Below are 17268 nucleotides of genomic sequence, written 5' to 3'. Positions count from 1 at the left end.
GCAGGAACCCAAGACAACCCTTTCACCTCAAAAATTTCCCATGTTCTCCTTTCGTAGTTACTCACACACCCCAACCCCATCTCGGTCTCTCCTAGTCACTAATCTGTCCTTGTCACTATAGTTTTGTCTTTTTGAGGATGTCCTATAAACGAAATTATACCTTTTGAAACTAATTTCTTTCATTCAGCATGGTACCTTTGCGATGTATCCAAGTGATTGTGTGTATCAATAGTCCATCCTTTAATTAATTTCTTTAACAGACAAATAAAACTTGTATATATATATATGGTATACACCACGACATTTTGATATAAGTACATTGTGGAATGGCTAAATCAAGCTAATTAACATATTCATTACCTCACATACTTTTCAGTTCTTTGTAGTGAGAACATTTAAAATCTACTCGCTCAGCAATTTTCAATAACACAATACTTTGTTATTAACTCTAGTCATGCCTACCTTTGCTGCATAGTACTCCATGAATTATACTTTGTACTATATGTATTACTATACTTTGTTTATTCATTTACTTGCTGTAGGACATCTGGTTGTTCTCAGTTTTTAGTGATGAGATATAAAGCCGCTACAAATTTTCATGTGCAGATTTTGGGTTGAACATTAAGTTTGCATTTCTCTAGGGTAAATACCTAGACTTGGGATTATTAGGGCATATGGTAAGTGTAACATCATGGGAAACTGACAGACAGTTTTCCAGAGGGGTTATCCCATTTTGCATCCCCACCAGCAATGTGTGAGAGTTCCCATCATGGCAATCTGTTTAGCTTTCATGAAAAGTAAAACCTGTATTTCTAGCATGATACATATTTTATCATGACTGCTTCTGGTTAATTCTGTAAGTCTTCTATAAGTCATTTTTTTAAATTCCCTAATGGAAGCCCTTACATTTTCTGTTGGTTAACGGAAAAAAAAAAAAAAAAAAAAGCAAAGTTTGCCTGCCTTCTTTTCTCAATTCTGTTTGTGGTTTCTCCTTCCGGTCAGACTGCATGTGTTTTCATTAGAAAAATGCTGAGCGATAAGTATTTGGAACTGGCATGATGGTGCTCAGAGTGTTCAAAGACATACAGAGAGGTGAGGACTGGATGATTGGAGGAAACCCAGGAGGTGACATATCTTCCTATCCTCCTCTTTCACTTTCCCTTCATAAATCTAGATGTCTTGCTCCATTTCATACGTGCAAAGAGTACTCTGAAAGTCACGTGTCTCCACTACTCTCCATCATAGTCTCCACTCAGCAACTCGGAACCTAGTGCAGGAATTCTGACTCTGAAACTTGCAGAGAAAGCAATACAGCACATGTATTCCGTGTGCTTAATTGAAGACTCCAATTTGCCATGCTCTATTATCTAGAATTAAACACAAAAGACAGTTGATAAATACCACATTCAGTTGAAAACACAAATGAATCAAAATGTTACAATTCCTCTCCATAGGTAATAATTAACATTCTTGTGAATTGCTCTGTGTGCCATGATGCATCCTTTAAATGGTGTGTTAGCAAAAAACCTGTACATCCCACACCTAGGATGTGCATATGTGTAGACCCAACAGAATAGTGACTTAGCCTTGGGAGATAAGGCTGGGGTGAGGAGAGGGGAAAGGCATTGATGTAGAATTTAACAATATACTGTCAAAGCAAGCAGTGTGTCATAATGGCTTCTATAAAGTTTTATACATGAGCTGAAACATGAAAACAACATACATGGAAAAGTAAAGTATTTTGATGGTTAAAAACCACAAGGGAACAAAAGAGTTAAGGTGAAGTATTTGTGTCTTACCCAACAGGTCACCATAGGACATGTCTCTTTCTTTACCTTCCTCAAGGCCAGGAACTCTATACCTCCAAAAGCCCTCTGACCCAGGGTAGGTGCCCAATCATTAATTGCTGAATGAGGGAACATGTGAACAAATGAAGACATGAATAAAGGAATGAATGAACAAATCAATGATTAAGAATTCAGGCCAAGGCAGGTGGATCATGAGGTCAGGAGACCAAGACCATCCTGGCTAACATGGTGAAACCCCATCTCTACTGAAAATACAAAAATTAGCCTGGTGTGGTGGCATGCACCTGTAGTCCCAGCTACTCGGGAGGCTGAGACAGGAGAATCGCTTGAACCTGGGAGGCGGACGTTGCAGTGAGCTGAGATTGTGCCACTGCACTCCAGCCTGGGTGACAGAGCAAGACAGCAAGACTCTGTCTCAAAAAAAAAAAGAATTGTTTGTCATAAGTGATCTTGGCTAATGTGTCACTGTTCTTGTGTAAGGAATTTAATTGGACAGAAGGCAAAAGGAATCTTGTGGAGAAAACTGTCACTTCTTTGGATTTCTCTCAGAGAATATAAAAGACTTTCTCAAGTAACTCCCTGCATATGGCTTTTCTAGGTTCTATACAACAGCAGTCCTCAACCTTTTTGGCACCGGGAACCAGTTTCATGGAAGACAAATTTTCCATGGAAGAGGGGATGGTTTCAGGATGAAACTGTTCCACTTCAGATCATCAGGCATGAGTTAGATCCTCATAAGGAGCGCGCAACCTAGAACGTTCATGTGTGCGTTCACAGTAGGGTTCACACTCCTATGAGAATCTAATGCTGCCACTGATGTGACACAAGGCGGAGCTCAGGCAGTAATGCTTGTCCACCCTCTGCTCACCTCCTACTAAGCTGCCCGGTTCCTGTACTGGCCTGTGGCCCAGGGGCTGGGGACCCCTGCAATACAAAAAAAAAAAAAATCCGTTGAATGGAAACTCTATCCAAGCTCTATTTCACCATGTATAAATCAGAGAAGCTTATAACAATTTAGTGGGCTAAAAATTAACAAATAAAGTCTTTTTTTTTTTTTTTTTTTTGAGACGGAGTCTCTCTCTGTCGCCCAGGCTGGAGTGCAGTGGCCGGATCTCAGCTCACTGCAAGCTCTGCCTCCTGGGTTCACGCCATTCTCCTGCCTCAGCCTCCCGAGTAGCTGGGACTACAGGTGCCCGCCACCTTGCCCGGCTAGTTTTTTGTATTTTTTAGTAGAGACGGGGTTTCACCAGGTTAGCCAGGATGGTCTCGATCTCCTGACCTTGTGATCCGCCTGTCTCGGCCTCCCAAAGTGCTGGGATTACAGGCTTGAGCCACCGTGCCCGGCCAACAAATAAAGTCTTTCAGTATATAATGTGTTGATGTTAGCTCCAGTGTCAGCCCTAGAACACACAACCATAAAACATCATACTTGTCAGCGTAGGTTGAGGAAGCCATTGGATTTCGTCTGATCCAACCCAAAAAGCCTTCCTGAAAGAAGCAGAATTCCAAATATCTTGTTTTTGATTTGCAAACTCTTAGCAAGTCATCCTCTTTCTGTGCCACACTGAGTTCCTTTCTGTATCACCAGCTACGCAGATGAATCAGGATTCACCCCACCCTGTTGAGTCAGAAGCCTTTAGCAAAGATTCTTTAACACAGCAGATTTGTGATGAAAAGTGAACATTTTCAGGTGGCAGAAAGAGCCACAGGAGATCCTGTTAATCAGAGTTTGGAAGTGAAATGTGTCTATTCCCACTTGGGGTATGTGGGAGGCCTCTGCTCCCATTAGTTCCATGGGGATTTCTGCTTGTAAGGCATTTGTTGTCATGTTTGGATTGCTGTAGGAAGAGAAAAAATTACTACAGTTTGCATGAGATAGAGCTGTGTTTTGGCAAGGAAGCCCATGATAATTTTTCTTCTTGAACTTTGATGAAGTTCAAGCTTTTGAGATTTGTCTCAAATGATACCACGGTATACTTGGACATACTTTCATTTCTGATGGAATTTGGAATATTTCTCCAATTTCTTTGTTCTTGCCATATTTGTCAATAATTAATTAATTAATTCAGTCATTCATTCAACAACCATCTATTGTGTCTACCAAGTACTCCAAGAGTCAGGGATTCAACAGAGAATAAAATAGCATCTTTGCCTTCAAGGTACTTACTTTCTGCTGCAGAAAGACAAATGAGTTTTTTAAAAATGGGTGCCAATATGTGCTTTAGAGAAAAAGAAATCAGTGGAAGGAGGATAAGATGACTGATGCTGTCTCGAAAGGCAGGTCTTAAAAGATGACATTTGAGCTGAGACCTGCAGACATGGAAGGTGTGAGCTACTCAATTATCTGTATCTCCAGGCCAAGGGTACAGCAAATGCAAAGAGCCTCAAACAGAAGCCTGCTCAGCCAGTTCCAAATCAGGCAAAGGCCACTGAGGATCCAGATGAGGGCCTTTCTTATTTCTTGCAATATTTTCTTCAAGGACTAGACTTAAATCTGCAGGACAGATACGAACCTAGGCTGATATTCTGGGCAATTCCTATACACCACACAAGTCCCAGATTGAAAATGCCTTTGTTCTTGCTTTTCCCTCTGCCTGAAACATTGTTCCCCCAGACACTGGAATGGCTCTCTCTCTATTTCCTTCAGGTCTCTGATCAAATATCATCTTATCGAGAAGCCTTTCCAGACTACACTATTAAAGTGTCAGATAGGCAGTGTTAGAAATGGAAATTGTTTTCTCCGCCAAATCTGATTATTTCACGTGAGAGATGACTCCCTCTCTACATTATGGGATTAAGAATGATCCCATTTGAGATGATAAATACTAGAATGTTTCAGTAACCCAAGAAGCCCTGAGAAACAAATTGCTAATTCATGACTTAAACCAGCTAAATGTGATGAACAACTCAGGACGTCAGTGAATTGTTCAACAGTGGATTGCAATGATAGAGCAACCTGCATATCTCATAAATGAGCCAAAGAAACTTGAAAACCTTGATTTTATTATAAGGTTTTTCATGCAAAATGGGGGCTGATGCTTACCAGGACTACTAGAACTCAAGGAAACACAGGTCTTCCTTGTGCTAATTAATAAAAGAACAAGAGAATTTATCAAAGGAAAAAATCTACTATAAGGCACTTCACATTATCTACCATCGGACAGTTTTATTTCAGTGTATTTAAACTGCAAATGTGAAAAATAAGTGCACTGATTGTTTTGATATCCTGTAAGGCCTGGAGTTACTATAACTCAGTAGGAAAAAGGTCCCTTATTCTTAAAGGTGCTATTTACCTTAAAAGTATCTGGCAACAGAAAGTTTTTCAAGTCATTGAAATAATAATCTTGGCTGTGTGTAGTGATTCAAACCTGTATTCCCAGTACTCTGGGAGGCCAAGGTGGGAGGACTGCTTGGGGTCAGGAGTTCAAGACCAGCCTGGGCAACATAACAAAATCCCATCTCTACCAATAAAAAGAAAAAAATCAGCCAGGCATGGTGGTGTGTGCCTGTAGTCCCAGCTACTTGGAAGACTTAGACAGGAAAATTGCTTGAGCCCAGGAATTCGAGGTTACAGTGAGCCATGATTGTACCACTGCACTCCAGCCCGAGTGACAGAGCAAGACCCTGCCTCTTAAAAACAACACACACAAAAATCTAAATCACAGGGTCTATGTCACTCCTCTCTCCACCACCTCAAAAAATAGGCCAGGCACAGTGGCTCACACCTATAATCCCAGCACTTTGGGAGGTCAAGGCAAAAGGATCACCTGAGGTCAGGAGTTTGAGACCAGCCTGGCCAATATGGGGAACCCCATCTCTACTAAAAATACAAAAATTAGCCAGATGTGGTGGCACATACCTGTAGTCTCAGCTACTCAGGAGGCTGAGGCAGGAGAATCGCTTGAACCTGGGAGGCAGAGGTTGCAGTGAGCCGAGATGGTGCCACTGCACTCCAGCCTGGGTGACAGAGTGAGACTCCCATCTCAAAAACAAATAAATAAATAATTAGCCTATTCTGGGGAAAATAAATGCTGACATTTCCTGAGGGCCTCCTATTTGTAATGCATTTTCTGAGCACTTTAAACATAGTATCTCATGTAACTCTCTTTACCAAGTAGGAACTGTTCTTAACCACCTTTTACAGATGAGGATACAGAGGTTAAGTACCTCAAAACTTTGGTTGTCTAACTTCAGAAGTCCTCCAGGCAAAACTGGAGAAATCAATGTTTTCAAGACTGAAAAGGCCCTGGAAATGGCATCCTGAACCCTTGCTAGAAAGAAACCTTTTTTCCAGTGGAACACCGTGGCACCCAGTGATCCTAACGGCAATGCCTCTTCCTCCCACTGCAAAACTGAGGGCTGAGCACACACTGGCCTCCCAGTGGTCCCGGTTTTCTCTAAAAGTTAGTGGCATCCTGGGGATCTTGAAGATGAGGGTGAGGGGTTTCTCCTCTTGGCCTGCTCAGCAGGGGAGCACTTCTACTCATCATTCATGCAGCATCATAAGAAGGGTCTTGAGCACTGTGGGAGGTCTGCTTTATTTTAATTGGGAGGTAAAGACAACTCCAAGACAACTTTGAAAGAAACCAGTAAACAATTATGAGCCAAATCCAGAGAGTGCTCTCTCTGACAGCACTTGAGCCATGTAATCTTAGGCAGTGGATGTTTCTTCAGATATTTGATTGTCTTGAGTAATTACTTGTCTGGGTGCATGCATGTGTATGTGTGTACATTCTAAAGGCAAAAAGGGGGTTCTGAAAATATCTCCAGCGATATGTCTTTACATCCCATGACATCAACTGTCACTTGACATGACACCAGATGCAGTTCAAGGTCTGACATTCAGCTGGCTTCTGTTTATATAGTATGGAGAAACTTTTGTTCCCTTGCCCTATAAGGCATGTACCAGGAGAGATTTTGGGAAAAGGTCACCCAGATAGTAAATAAGTCTGCTGAGCTTTGAAGTGAAAATGCTCCAGGAACCTTTATCCCATCCTTGCCATTTAACTGGTGTGCTTCGGCCACTCTTGGTATTAATGAATGGTGTAGATCAGAGTTTGTTTCCATTATTCTGTTCATCAGAGGCACAATCTCAAATCAAAATTATATTTTATCTTTGTTTTGATCCTCTTTCTGTGTTTGGGGAAAAGCACTGTAAACATCTCAAAGAGAGAGAAAAAGAAAGAATGAAATAAACTCCAAGGAAAATCTAGTTAAAGACCTAAAGAATGGCATCTTGGTGGAAGAGACTTCCACCGTGAGGTTTGGCTTTAAAAAAAAAAAAATAGCCTGGTCTTTGAAAAACATATTATCTTTCATGGGTAGGGAAATATCCAAATTTTGCCCAGCCTATTTTACAATAAGACCTTGAAAAGCTATGTGATGAGCTGGAATGAGAGGAGTTTAAATTTTTGATGCAACTCTCTGCCTGGGAAAGTGATAATGCTGCTCACATAACAGAAAGAGTAGTTTCTGCTACAGCACAACAATCAACATAACGTCTGGGCATATTAATAATTTCACTCCTAAACTTCTCGACAGGGAGTGCATGGGTCTTAATAGTATTGTCAAGATCCTTAGGGCAATTGAAAAACCCAAAATCATTACTTTCTACTGATAGGCTTTCCTCTCCCAGAGGATGCCAAAATACCTAGGGTAATGTAGATTTATTGAAATGCTCAAATAGGCATTGCTCAGACGTAACTGTGTAATAAAATCTTCTCTTTAGAAGGGTTCTTCTCAAGTATTTCAAGTGGTCTTTTTTATTTTGTCTTTGTCACTTGGAAAGTAGCTAACGGAGTTGACATTGATCTCAAGTAATACTTTCCTGATGATTTAGGAAGGCAAAGAATGAGTATAGGGGCAATAGTCAAATGATGTGGCCCCTACGATTAAAATCCCTTTCTGACCCTCATGTGTAAGAACGTGCCCTACTGGGGTGGAATGGTCCCAAATTCACAATAACTATTAAGCTCTTAACCCAAGGGCAGCTACTGACTTGGTACCCAGTTCAAGAGTCCCCTTCTCCTTTCTCCTCTCCCCTCCCACAAATGTCCCTGCCTGTGCCCGGCTAGGTGATTACAGCCATGCCTGAACTGCTAGAACAAATTCCAGGCTTTCCCTCAGACATTCACATGTGCAACTGGCTCTCAAATGCCATCACCTAACAATCTCCATCTGAAAAATATGAACAGCAGCAGGGTCTCAGTCAAAAAAAAAAAAAAAAAAAAAAAAAAAGGCCTGCAGGGGACATGCTTCAGGATGCCAGGGGAAGATCTTTATAAGTGCTAGGCAGTGTGCCCCGTTTGAGATTGAACTTTGACTGGCTCTGATGGAGCTCTGCAACAGACAGATGTCGTGGTTATAATAAACAGAGGGAATTGCCATTTCCATGAAATGTCCAGGATTGGCAAATCCGTGGGAACAGAGAGTAGACTGACATTTGCCAGAGGCTATGGGAGGGAGGAAGGGACTGGGCCGTGACTGCTGAATGGTATGGTGTATCCTTTGAGGGCGATAAAAATGTTTTTAAATTAGATAATGGTGATGGTTGCCTATCATGTTGAATATACTAAAGAAACACTGAAATGTGTATTTTTAAAAGCTGGATTGTATGATATCTCAGTAAAACTGTTATTTTTAAAAAGCAGAAGAGGTAGGTGATCAGGCAGCAAGTGCCAGGAAAAACAACCAAAACACAATCAAAGATGGAGGAGTTTGAAGTCACCTTCCCTCTGTGTCTAACCATCTCCCTGTTAAAGGAGCCTTACAGGTAACAGGAATGAGGGAATTAAGTGGGAGGGCATCATTGATTCCAGCAATCAACTAGAATGTACAAGGGATAGAGGCAGAAATCTACTCTGATCCCGGTCCTCTGAGACTCTGAATATAACCCCCAGGGACATGATTTGTCCATTCATTCATTCATTCATTCATTCACCCCCAGTAGTTTTATACCAGGCACTGTAGCCTTATGCTGGGATATACAGACGACTGAGACAGACTATTTTTAATGGAGGAGCTCATGATCTCGTGGAGAGAACAGGATAGTCCAAAAATAATATAAAACCATGTGCTCCGCATTACAAAAGAAATGTAAGCAGTGTGCAAAGCAAGCACCCAGGGGGGCACAGATACATTACAGTTAAATACAAAATTTAAGGAGAGAGAATTATGTTACTTAACCTCCCTGCACCTTGGTCTCCTCATCTTTAAAGTGGAGAGCAATATCTACTTTAAAGTGCTTTAAAGGTTATTGTAAGTTTTAAATAAGATGAAATATGTAGAGTGCTTATCACATAGTTGGCGCTTATTAAATGGGAGCTATTGGACTTAGGTGATCTAAGATGTCCCTGCAGACCCTAGTCCTTTACGAAGGTAGCAGAGCTGAGGAAAACTTTGGATTCTGAGCCTGCAAATGATTGCTCCTTGTGACTGTAATTCCCATGCTCCGCTATGCAGTGTTGATCTGTGTGTCATTGCGAATACATTTGGAATGTTTTTCTCTGAGGTCATATATTTTGTGTAAGAAAGAGAGCTATAAATCATTCCTTACAGGCAAGCACAGCCCTTTCTTTCTCTGCCCTCTGTTCAGGCTGAGTAGGATGCTTCCTTCAAGGACAGCCCCCTGATACAGGATCGTGTAACCTAGGCTAGAGGCACTGGCTGGAGCTGGAGCCAGCCGCTAGGGAGATGAGGAGGAGGCTAGACCTTGACTCACTCCTTCATCCCCCTTCTTGTCTCTCCTCCACTCTGAAATGTGGAAAAGCTGCAGCTGCAGCTTGTGATAGTAGTGACCAGATCCAAGAAAGACTACGGACAAGTCACCTGCCCCGTGAAGCCAGCAATACCATATATGTGTCAGTAACAAAAAATGCAAATCCATTCTTTAGGAGATAAGTCATTCTGTAGGTGTTAAGACAGAAGGAGGGAGCAAGCTCAATGTCCAAAGTGCCCAATACCTAGAGACAAATAAGGAAATCTCTTTAAATATGAGAGGAGGCTGGATTTGGACCTATTCCCTCCACCCCTGGGCTGTTGGCAAAGTACCTCTGGTCAGAGCAGGACAGGACAAGCTGGGATGGAGTGTGTCCTTGGTTCTACCCCTGACAGGCCTAATTGCTGCTCATTCCTCATGCCGCCCCTCACGCCGCTGGTTAGGGGAGCCAGGGATGAGGCACAGTGGAGGAAGTTTGGGGATGGCCTTTGGGAAGGCATAGAAAAGAGATTGCACTACAGTTTGGCTGTTCTGGCCTATTTCTCCTGATTCAAGCAGCATCCGTGAGGTGGTGCAGAGCTTTGAGGTGGGTGATTCCCTCCAGTTTCTCACAAGATTGGATTCTGCCATTTAAGCAAATGTGCAAAGAAATGAGTCAAGTCTGTTTTCCTCTGTATTTGCTAGGCATATATGAGCAAGGTCAGGGGACCTGTTTCCTCCCTGTGTGCCTGTGTTCTGGCTTTGGGTTCCTTTACATATGGCTGGGAGGGGAAGAGACCCTGGGATCATGTACCAGCTCTACCACTTACTGAGCTATGTGACATTTGGTGCATTACTTAACCCCTCTCAACCTGACTTACTGGATCTGTGAAATGGGCATGATAAATGACCTGTACCCTAGGAGTAAGTAGGAATATATTGAAATGATTTATGTACAACACTTAGCACAGTACCCGACACACAAGGAGAACTTAACTCATGGCAGTCATGGTCAATATTATCATTTTGTTACCATCAGCATCAACTGTTTTGTTTATGGAAATGGAGCATTTCTGAATCCCAAGTTTTATTTGTGCGGGCTCTTAGAGAGACACTCTTGACACTGTCTGTTAATAGCTCCTGGCCACGTCACTTAGTCACTCTGCCCTCCTGCCGGCCGAATTTGAAGATGGAGAGGTCAGAGGTTGATGATTTTGCAGCCACATGTTCATTGAATATCCCCCTCCAAGAGCTGCCATTTCAAAGAACTTGGAAGAGTAGGGCCCACCGTGCCCTAGGAGGTACTCATCATTTTCCTCAGAGTCATAGTTGCTATAGCCGCCATTACTATTATCAGAATGATTAATGACATCAAATAATAATAATCATAATAATATGTATTAATAGCTTGCTATGTACCAAGAATTGTGCTAGGCTCCTTAAAAATATATTTCCATTCGATTCTCCTAACAATCATGTATGAGAAGTAAAATTACTGTATCCATTTTACAAGTGAATAAACAGACTCAGAAAGAAAAATATATCACTTTCCAGTGGCCACACATCTGGTCAGTGGCCAAGCAGAGATTCAAAGCTAATCACTAGCCTGAACATCTGCAATAGACTCTGTCCTCCTTAGGTCTAACCAGACACTGTTATTCTTGAAATTCCTCACCCCCAATTCCCTCTGGCCAATTCAAGGTCAGATTTGAACAGGATGTCCTAGTGCCAGTTATCATCAACCAGAGATTCCCAAGTTTCTGCCAACACCATCTCCTCTTTTAGAATCTTTAAATTGCTATCAAGATGTAACTTGCCCCAAGAGGTGGTTCAGGAGAAGAAGGCAAAGAGTTTGTGGTTAATTTGTCATCCGAGGGTCTGAGGGAGTTGAAAATGTTAAAGACCACCCATTGGCATGCCATTCCCAGGAATGAGTGATTTATTAGCTAGGCAGGCCCTTACTTTCATTTTTTTCTTTCACATATTTTATCATCATTTCTAATCACCAGGAAAAATTGGTGACGACTATGGCGCAAGACAAGTCTGGTTTAATTTGTCTCTGCTTTCCCACCCTATCTATTTGTCGACTCTTGGCTACAGTAGACACATCCTCCAGCTGTTTATTTAGGCAGAGTGCAACAACAATAGTCGATTATTAACAATTTCTTTCTTAGGGCCCCGGAAATTCTTCCTTTATATGTTGTTTAAAACGTGGATATTGATTGTTTCCCCATGATGTATGAGCACCTCTAATGGAGTCAACACAAAAGTTGATATGCCAAGGTTTTTCACTTCCCACATCTGCCTTTATTGGAATTGGTATTGTTACTCAACAGAGAAGCACTGCTTCATTTCTCTCAAGTTTCACTGCCAACCAGTAGGCATTTAGGAAGGACAGACTATATGACTGTCATCCCTCTCAAAATCAACTGGCAGCAACTGTCCCACAGAAAATCTAAAAGCACAGAAGCACAGACAATTCGTTAGCAGGACAAACAGCAGTGCTCATTCAAGCCCTTGATTTTTAAACACACAGGAAACACCTTCTCTATAAATTCACTTGTCTTTTCCAGGAGCCTTACCTATGCCTCCCCTGGTTTTTAGTAAAGAGACAACAAGACAGTTCCTTCTTCCTAGGACTAAAAGCCATGCAGTACCTAAAAATAAATTCCAGGTTCTGGACTGAAGGTACATCAGGTGCAGTATCAGGTCAGCAGTAATATTTTAATGGCAGTTGCCTTTTGTCTACTAATAGCATACTGATTAGGTTGATACTGTGTAAGAATTTACATTACATAGTTTCTTATCTTTAAATTGCATTACTATGTGATTTCATACTTATGTAATAGAAGAGCTCTTAATAATATGCACATTTATTAAACCCAATAAACATATGGAACTTACAGGGGACATGAGGCTTCCTTCATCAAGCTGAGTTATTCATCTCCCATCAGAGTAGGTTGAAGATACCAGTTGCTTTATAGAAGAGCTTTTCGTGTATTTTGACTTTTCAGAAAGCAAGAAGGCATGTTGTCAGCCATTGTTTGCATTTTTGAAACAGAAAAACCTTCCCACCCAGCAAGTGTGTTGGATGAGTGTAGTGAAAAGTGATAAATACAAAAAGTCGCTTGTGATCATTTGTTGTAACAGAGGTGTTTCATACTAGAGGTACGTTACTTATACCGAATACCAGGGCACCTGAGTGAAACTAGGAGTCAAAAACATACTATTAGGGTCAGTAAATATAAATGCATACAGCCAGCTAGGTGAAGAGAACAGGGATCGCTAGGGTTGATGGCAAATCAGATAAGCCACCCCACCCTTCACAGCATTCAGCTCTACCCAGTTGTTTTGAGAGGATACAGACTCCTTATTTGGGGTTTGGTTTTGCTTTCAAGAGAAGTCAGAAATCTGGAACACTATGCAAAATCTCAGCTTTGAATTTTTGATAATATTCTGCTTGAGGGCTGTCAGTCTGTGACATCTGCCCTAGATAGATGAAATTTGGATTTAATTTTCCTACTCAAATCTGGGCTCCCTGAGAGCTGTGGTTATGTCTTATCCATCCTTTCATCCCTGAAAGAACCCATCACTGTTCTCTGCACTTGGTTTTCAACGATTTGCCAGCCATCAGGCAGCATGCTTAGCACTTTACATTCATCCTTCCTCTCTAACTTTCACAGCAACCTTAGCGGGTAGTTACTGCTGTTTTCACCAGTTGGCAGATGAGTAAGCTGAGAATGAAAGAAATGAGGTAGCATGCCCAGGTTCACACAATTAGAAAGTGGCAGACTCAATTCTTGAACCCAGTTCTGTAGATTTTGTCTCCTAACCTCTAACTAAATGCCCCTTCTAGATGTTCCCACATTCCTCTGTATATATCCCAGGGGTCACATTTACCACTCTGTATTGTAATTGTCTTTTCCTTCTGCCTCCTGCACCTCGCTGGAAAATATGACTTCAGGATAGATAGATAAATGAGCAAATATAATAAATGCCGTGGTGAAAATGAGCAACAGTTAGGAGGAGAATGTCTTCCAATACTGAGAATGCTGGATAATTTTTGTTTTTGTTGCTGTCAATAATTTGATTTACTTGCAATGAAATATCATGTTGCTTTATAGGAGGGCTGGGTGAGTGGAGAATTAAGTATTCTTCCATCTTCCCTTACTCTTCCTTCTCCATTTCCCCCAGGAAGCTCTATGCCTTCTCATTAGGATAAATGAAAAGAGAACTTGACGTCTCTTCTAGTTAACTGGAAAATTCCCAATTCATTTTATTTGGAACACAACACATAGCACCCAGGTCGGAGCTTCTCTTCCCCCTGGGAAGAGAAGCACACAAGCAACCACAGGAATTCTGCCCACGCACAACACAGATGGACCTCACGAGGGCCACACAAGCTGGAGTAGACAAGGAGAACTTAGAGTGAATCAACAGGAAGCAGGAGGGTCTGGTATCTCATTTAGGGAATTAAATCCTTCACATGGCCTCTTTGTGCTTTAGAAGAGTGTGTGGTCTGGAGAGGGGAGTGTGGGGGGCAAGGACAGAGGGAGATGGAAAGTTAGGACTTAGGGCTGGGGAGGGCAGGTTCTCACTTGTGCACTGACCCACTCCATCTTCCTGAAGCAAGTCTCGTAATTACCTAACTAATGGCGAATAATGACACCACTTGGATGGGAGTTGAGAGAGGGGGAAAGAAAGGCATGAGAATTCATTAACCGTGTGTGTGAAGGGCTTGGATAGCATCCCTGAAGGATCATTATTACATCATTTCACCCCCCTTTCCCACCTCTTTCCACTAATATGAGACAGACAAATGCTAAATAACTATGTAATAATACATTACTAGACAGACAACAATGCCAGGAAATATAATAGCCTGCTATAGCTATGAAACTCCCCCAAAGATATATTTAAAATGTCACTGATGCATAATGTAAAATAGGAATTACAGGTTCATTTGGAGGACACGATTTAAAATCTATACAACTGTACAGTGGTATTTCCCACTGGGTTTTTGTTGTCACCGTCCTTTTCTAAACATCACAAAGAAAAAAAAAATACCCAAGTAATTTCAGCCTAGAGATGCAAACTTCAAGGAACCTGTTTCCTCCGTATGTTTCTTTCTTGTTTTTGTTGGTCAGGATGCTCTCCAAACCTAGTATCTTCTTGACATGTTGTCTTTTCTTCAGAATGTTTCTGCAGCCGGCACAGGAACCCCAGAATGTAGATTACACCTTTTGGAGATGTAGCCCGGCCACATAAGGAGACAAGTAGTTGAAATTTGTGTCAAATTGCTTGTTTAAATGACTTGAGCCAACTTCTTAAAGCCAGGACAGCAGGGGCTGAGGATTTTTAAAGTTGGCAGGGGCCAAAAATGACAAGGCTCAGCAGTCACCTGGTGAGCTGCCAGCCCTGACTGGAAGCTTCAAAAAATAAACTTTCTCAAAGGACACAAATTAAAAGTCATGTTTCAGCATCCATTAAAACGAAATTATAGGCTTCATCGCATAGCGAACTACTTTCATTTTCATTATGCTTAAAATATTTCATTTTGTAGATTGAGAATCGGTTGCTAGGAAAACCTTGTGTGGAGTTGTCAGAGACAGCGATATCTACAAGGGGATATTTTCCAAGGGAAAGCTCTCCTTTGTTTTTCCTGCAAGGATAGAGGATTTTGTTATTTAAAAAAACGCAGGATGCCATTTGGAGTCAGGGTCATGGCTTGAAAACATCTGCCATGACCTTCTCCAGAGACTGAGTCCTCAGGGTTCATCTCTCAGAGGAGAGAAGTTAGCAACCTGCTGAGCTGAGCGGGCTCACAGGTGTGTTTTGTTCACTCTCATTTAAAAAGATAGATAGATAGATAGATAGATAGATAGATAGATAGATAGATAGATAGATAGATAGATGATAGATAGATAGATAGATAGATAGAGATATGTTTATATGTATATGTGTATATTATACATATACACATATATACACACAAATATGTATGTACACACACATATATATAAATCTTATTTTGAGTTGTCAACATTTCTAAAAACTAGGAAATTTTATCTACAAGTCCAGATTTCCAGCTTTTCTAGAGAAACTAGAAATTACGGCTGCCTTGAGCTCTGTCCCTCATTCCCATGTGACCAGATTGACCTGGTGCTGAGTGAGGGCTGCCCCCTAGCCTCTCCACCTCAGCTCAGTCCATAGCTAGGCCACTCCACCCTCCTGCCTGGTCCCTACAGGTATTTAAAGGTGCTACTCCGTGATGTAGAGTGTGCCATATTCTTAATATCTTCAAAAGATAAAATTTTTGAAAAGAATGTGTACAGTGTACTAGTTTACCTGGAAAGGGAATAGGGACTTGCTATGGCAGTGATCAGCCTTGAATGTCATGTTACTTTCATTACAGTATTAATATGTTTCAAGTAATTCCTCTGGTCAGCCCTTATCCACCTGGTTTTGCTAAACTAGTCTCTCATTATTCTTCATTTGATGTGTGTGGATAAATGCAAATCAAAGCCAATTATTTATTTGTAACTAACTCTGGGATGCCTGCTGCAGTCTTATCTGTCGCTCTAGCTTGTGGCTTTCAGCAGTTGTCAGCTTGGAGACTTTGGTTTCAAACTCTCCTCCAGAGGTTTGCAGAGTGCCTGAGACTGGAATCTGCAGACACTGACAGTCATTTCTCCTTTTTTTTCAGGTCCTCCAAACCACCACAGCCAGTCGACTCTGAGGCCCCCTCTCCCACCCCCTCACAACCACACGCTGTCCCATCACCACTCATCTGCCAACTCCCTCAACAGGAACTCACTGACCAATCGGCGGAGTCAGATCCATGCCCCGGCCCCAGCGCCCAATGACCTGGCCACCACACCAGAGTCTGTTCAGCTTCAGGACAGCTGGGTGCTAAACAGCAACGTGCCACTGGAGACCCGGTAAGTCCCCTCTCCAGCTTACAGTCACACTCAGTGTCATCTTACCCCTGAGTCACCACACAGAGCCACTGGGTGTCTCAGAGTTCCAACTGGAGAGACACTCCGGGCATAAATAATGAGACAACTTTACCACCTCCTTGTTCCCTTGGTAATTTGACCCTGGGCAGTAGGTTGACAGGTATTTCTTTGTTCACATGTGTCTCCTTTTAAAGCTTGTTTACTTTCTTAGATAGCTCTTGTGTACCCAACTAATAGAATTAGCATAACATATTTTTACTCGAAGGCTCATGGGAAACATGCTTATAAGGGTATATTGACTGAAAGCTGCTGATAAATTATGCATTTGGCCTTTCTTGAAGTAATAAATGAAGACTCATTTGAAATTAAGTGTTTGGGGAGACCTTGAGAAACAATCCCTGATTCCAAACTGACAGAAGTGTAATTTAAATTTATATTTCATCCAACATGCAGTCTCACTTTAATCCCTCCTGTACACACTAACAGCTTGATGCCTGTGGGGCAAACAATAATGTATAAAAACAAACAAGAAAAAAGGGACAGCACTTATATGAGGAGGGAAGAGTTTGAAAATGATCTCCAGGTCTGGCTTTGTTTTGTTTTCCTTTGCTTCTGAACTTTTTTCACCTTCGGTTCTGTTCTCCAAAACCATACACACCTTAGTGACCTGAAAGAAGACCTGTCCGTCAGGGTATGGAGGGGTTGGGATGTCATTGACAGGGAAGGCTGTGCGTGGGTTGGCCAGACTCTGAAACAGCCTTGCTGCTCTATCCCCAGGCACATTCTTGGTTGGTATGTTTTAAAT

General features: G+C 41.8%; 1 protein-coding gene across 11 annotated transcripts in view; it reads left to right on the top strand.

Moving 5' to 3' along the window:
- TENM2 (teneurin transmembrane protein 2) overlaps positions 1–17268 on the top strand; it is a 702758-nt gene that overhangs the window by 368115 nt on the left and 317375 nt on the right. For all 11 annotated transcript variants that reach the window (XM_038009398.2, XM_038009393.2, XM_073010537.1 and 8 more), the window contains one exon: positions 16211–16445. In XM_038009398.2, coding sequence (XP_037865326.2) covers positions 16211–16445 — 235 coding nt within the window. The remainder of the gene's footprint in view (positions 1–16210; positions 16446–17268) is intronic.

Source organism: Chlorocebus sabaeus, chromosome 23, assembly GCF_047675955.1.
Source record: "Chlorocebus sabaeus isolate Y175 chromosome 23, mChlSab1.0.hap1, whole genome shotgun sequence".
NCBI lineage: Eukaryota > Metazoa > Chordata > Mammalia > Primates > Cercopithecidae > Chlorocebus > Chlorocebus sabaeus.
The sequence above is the reverse complement of the archived record's forward strand: the minus strand, read 5'-3'. Positions and strand labels throughout refer to the sequence as shown.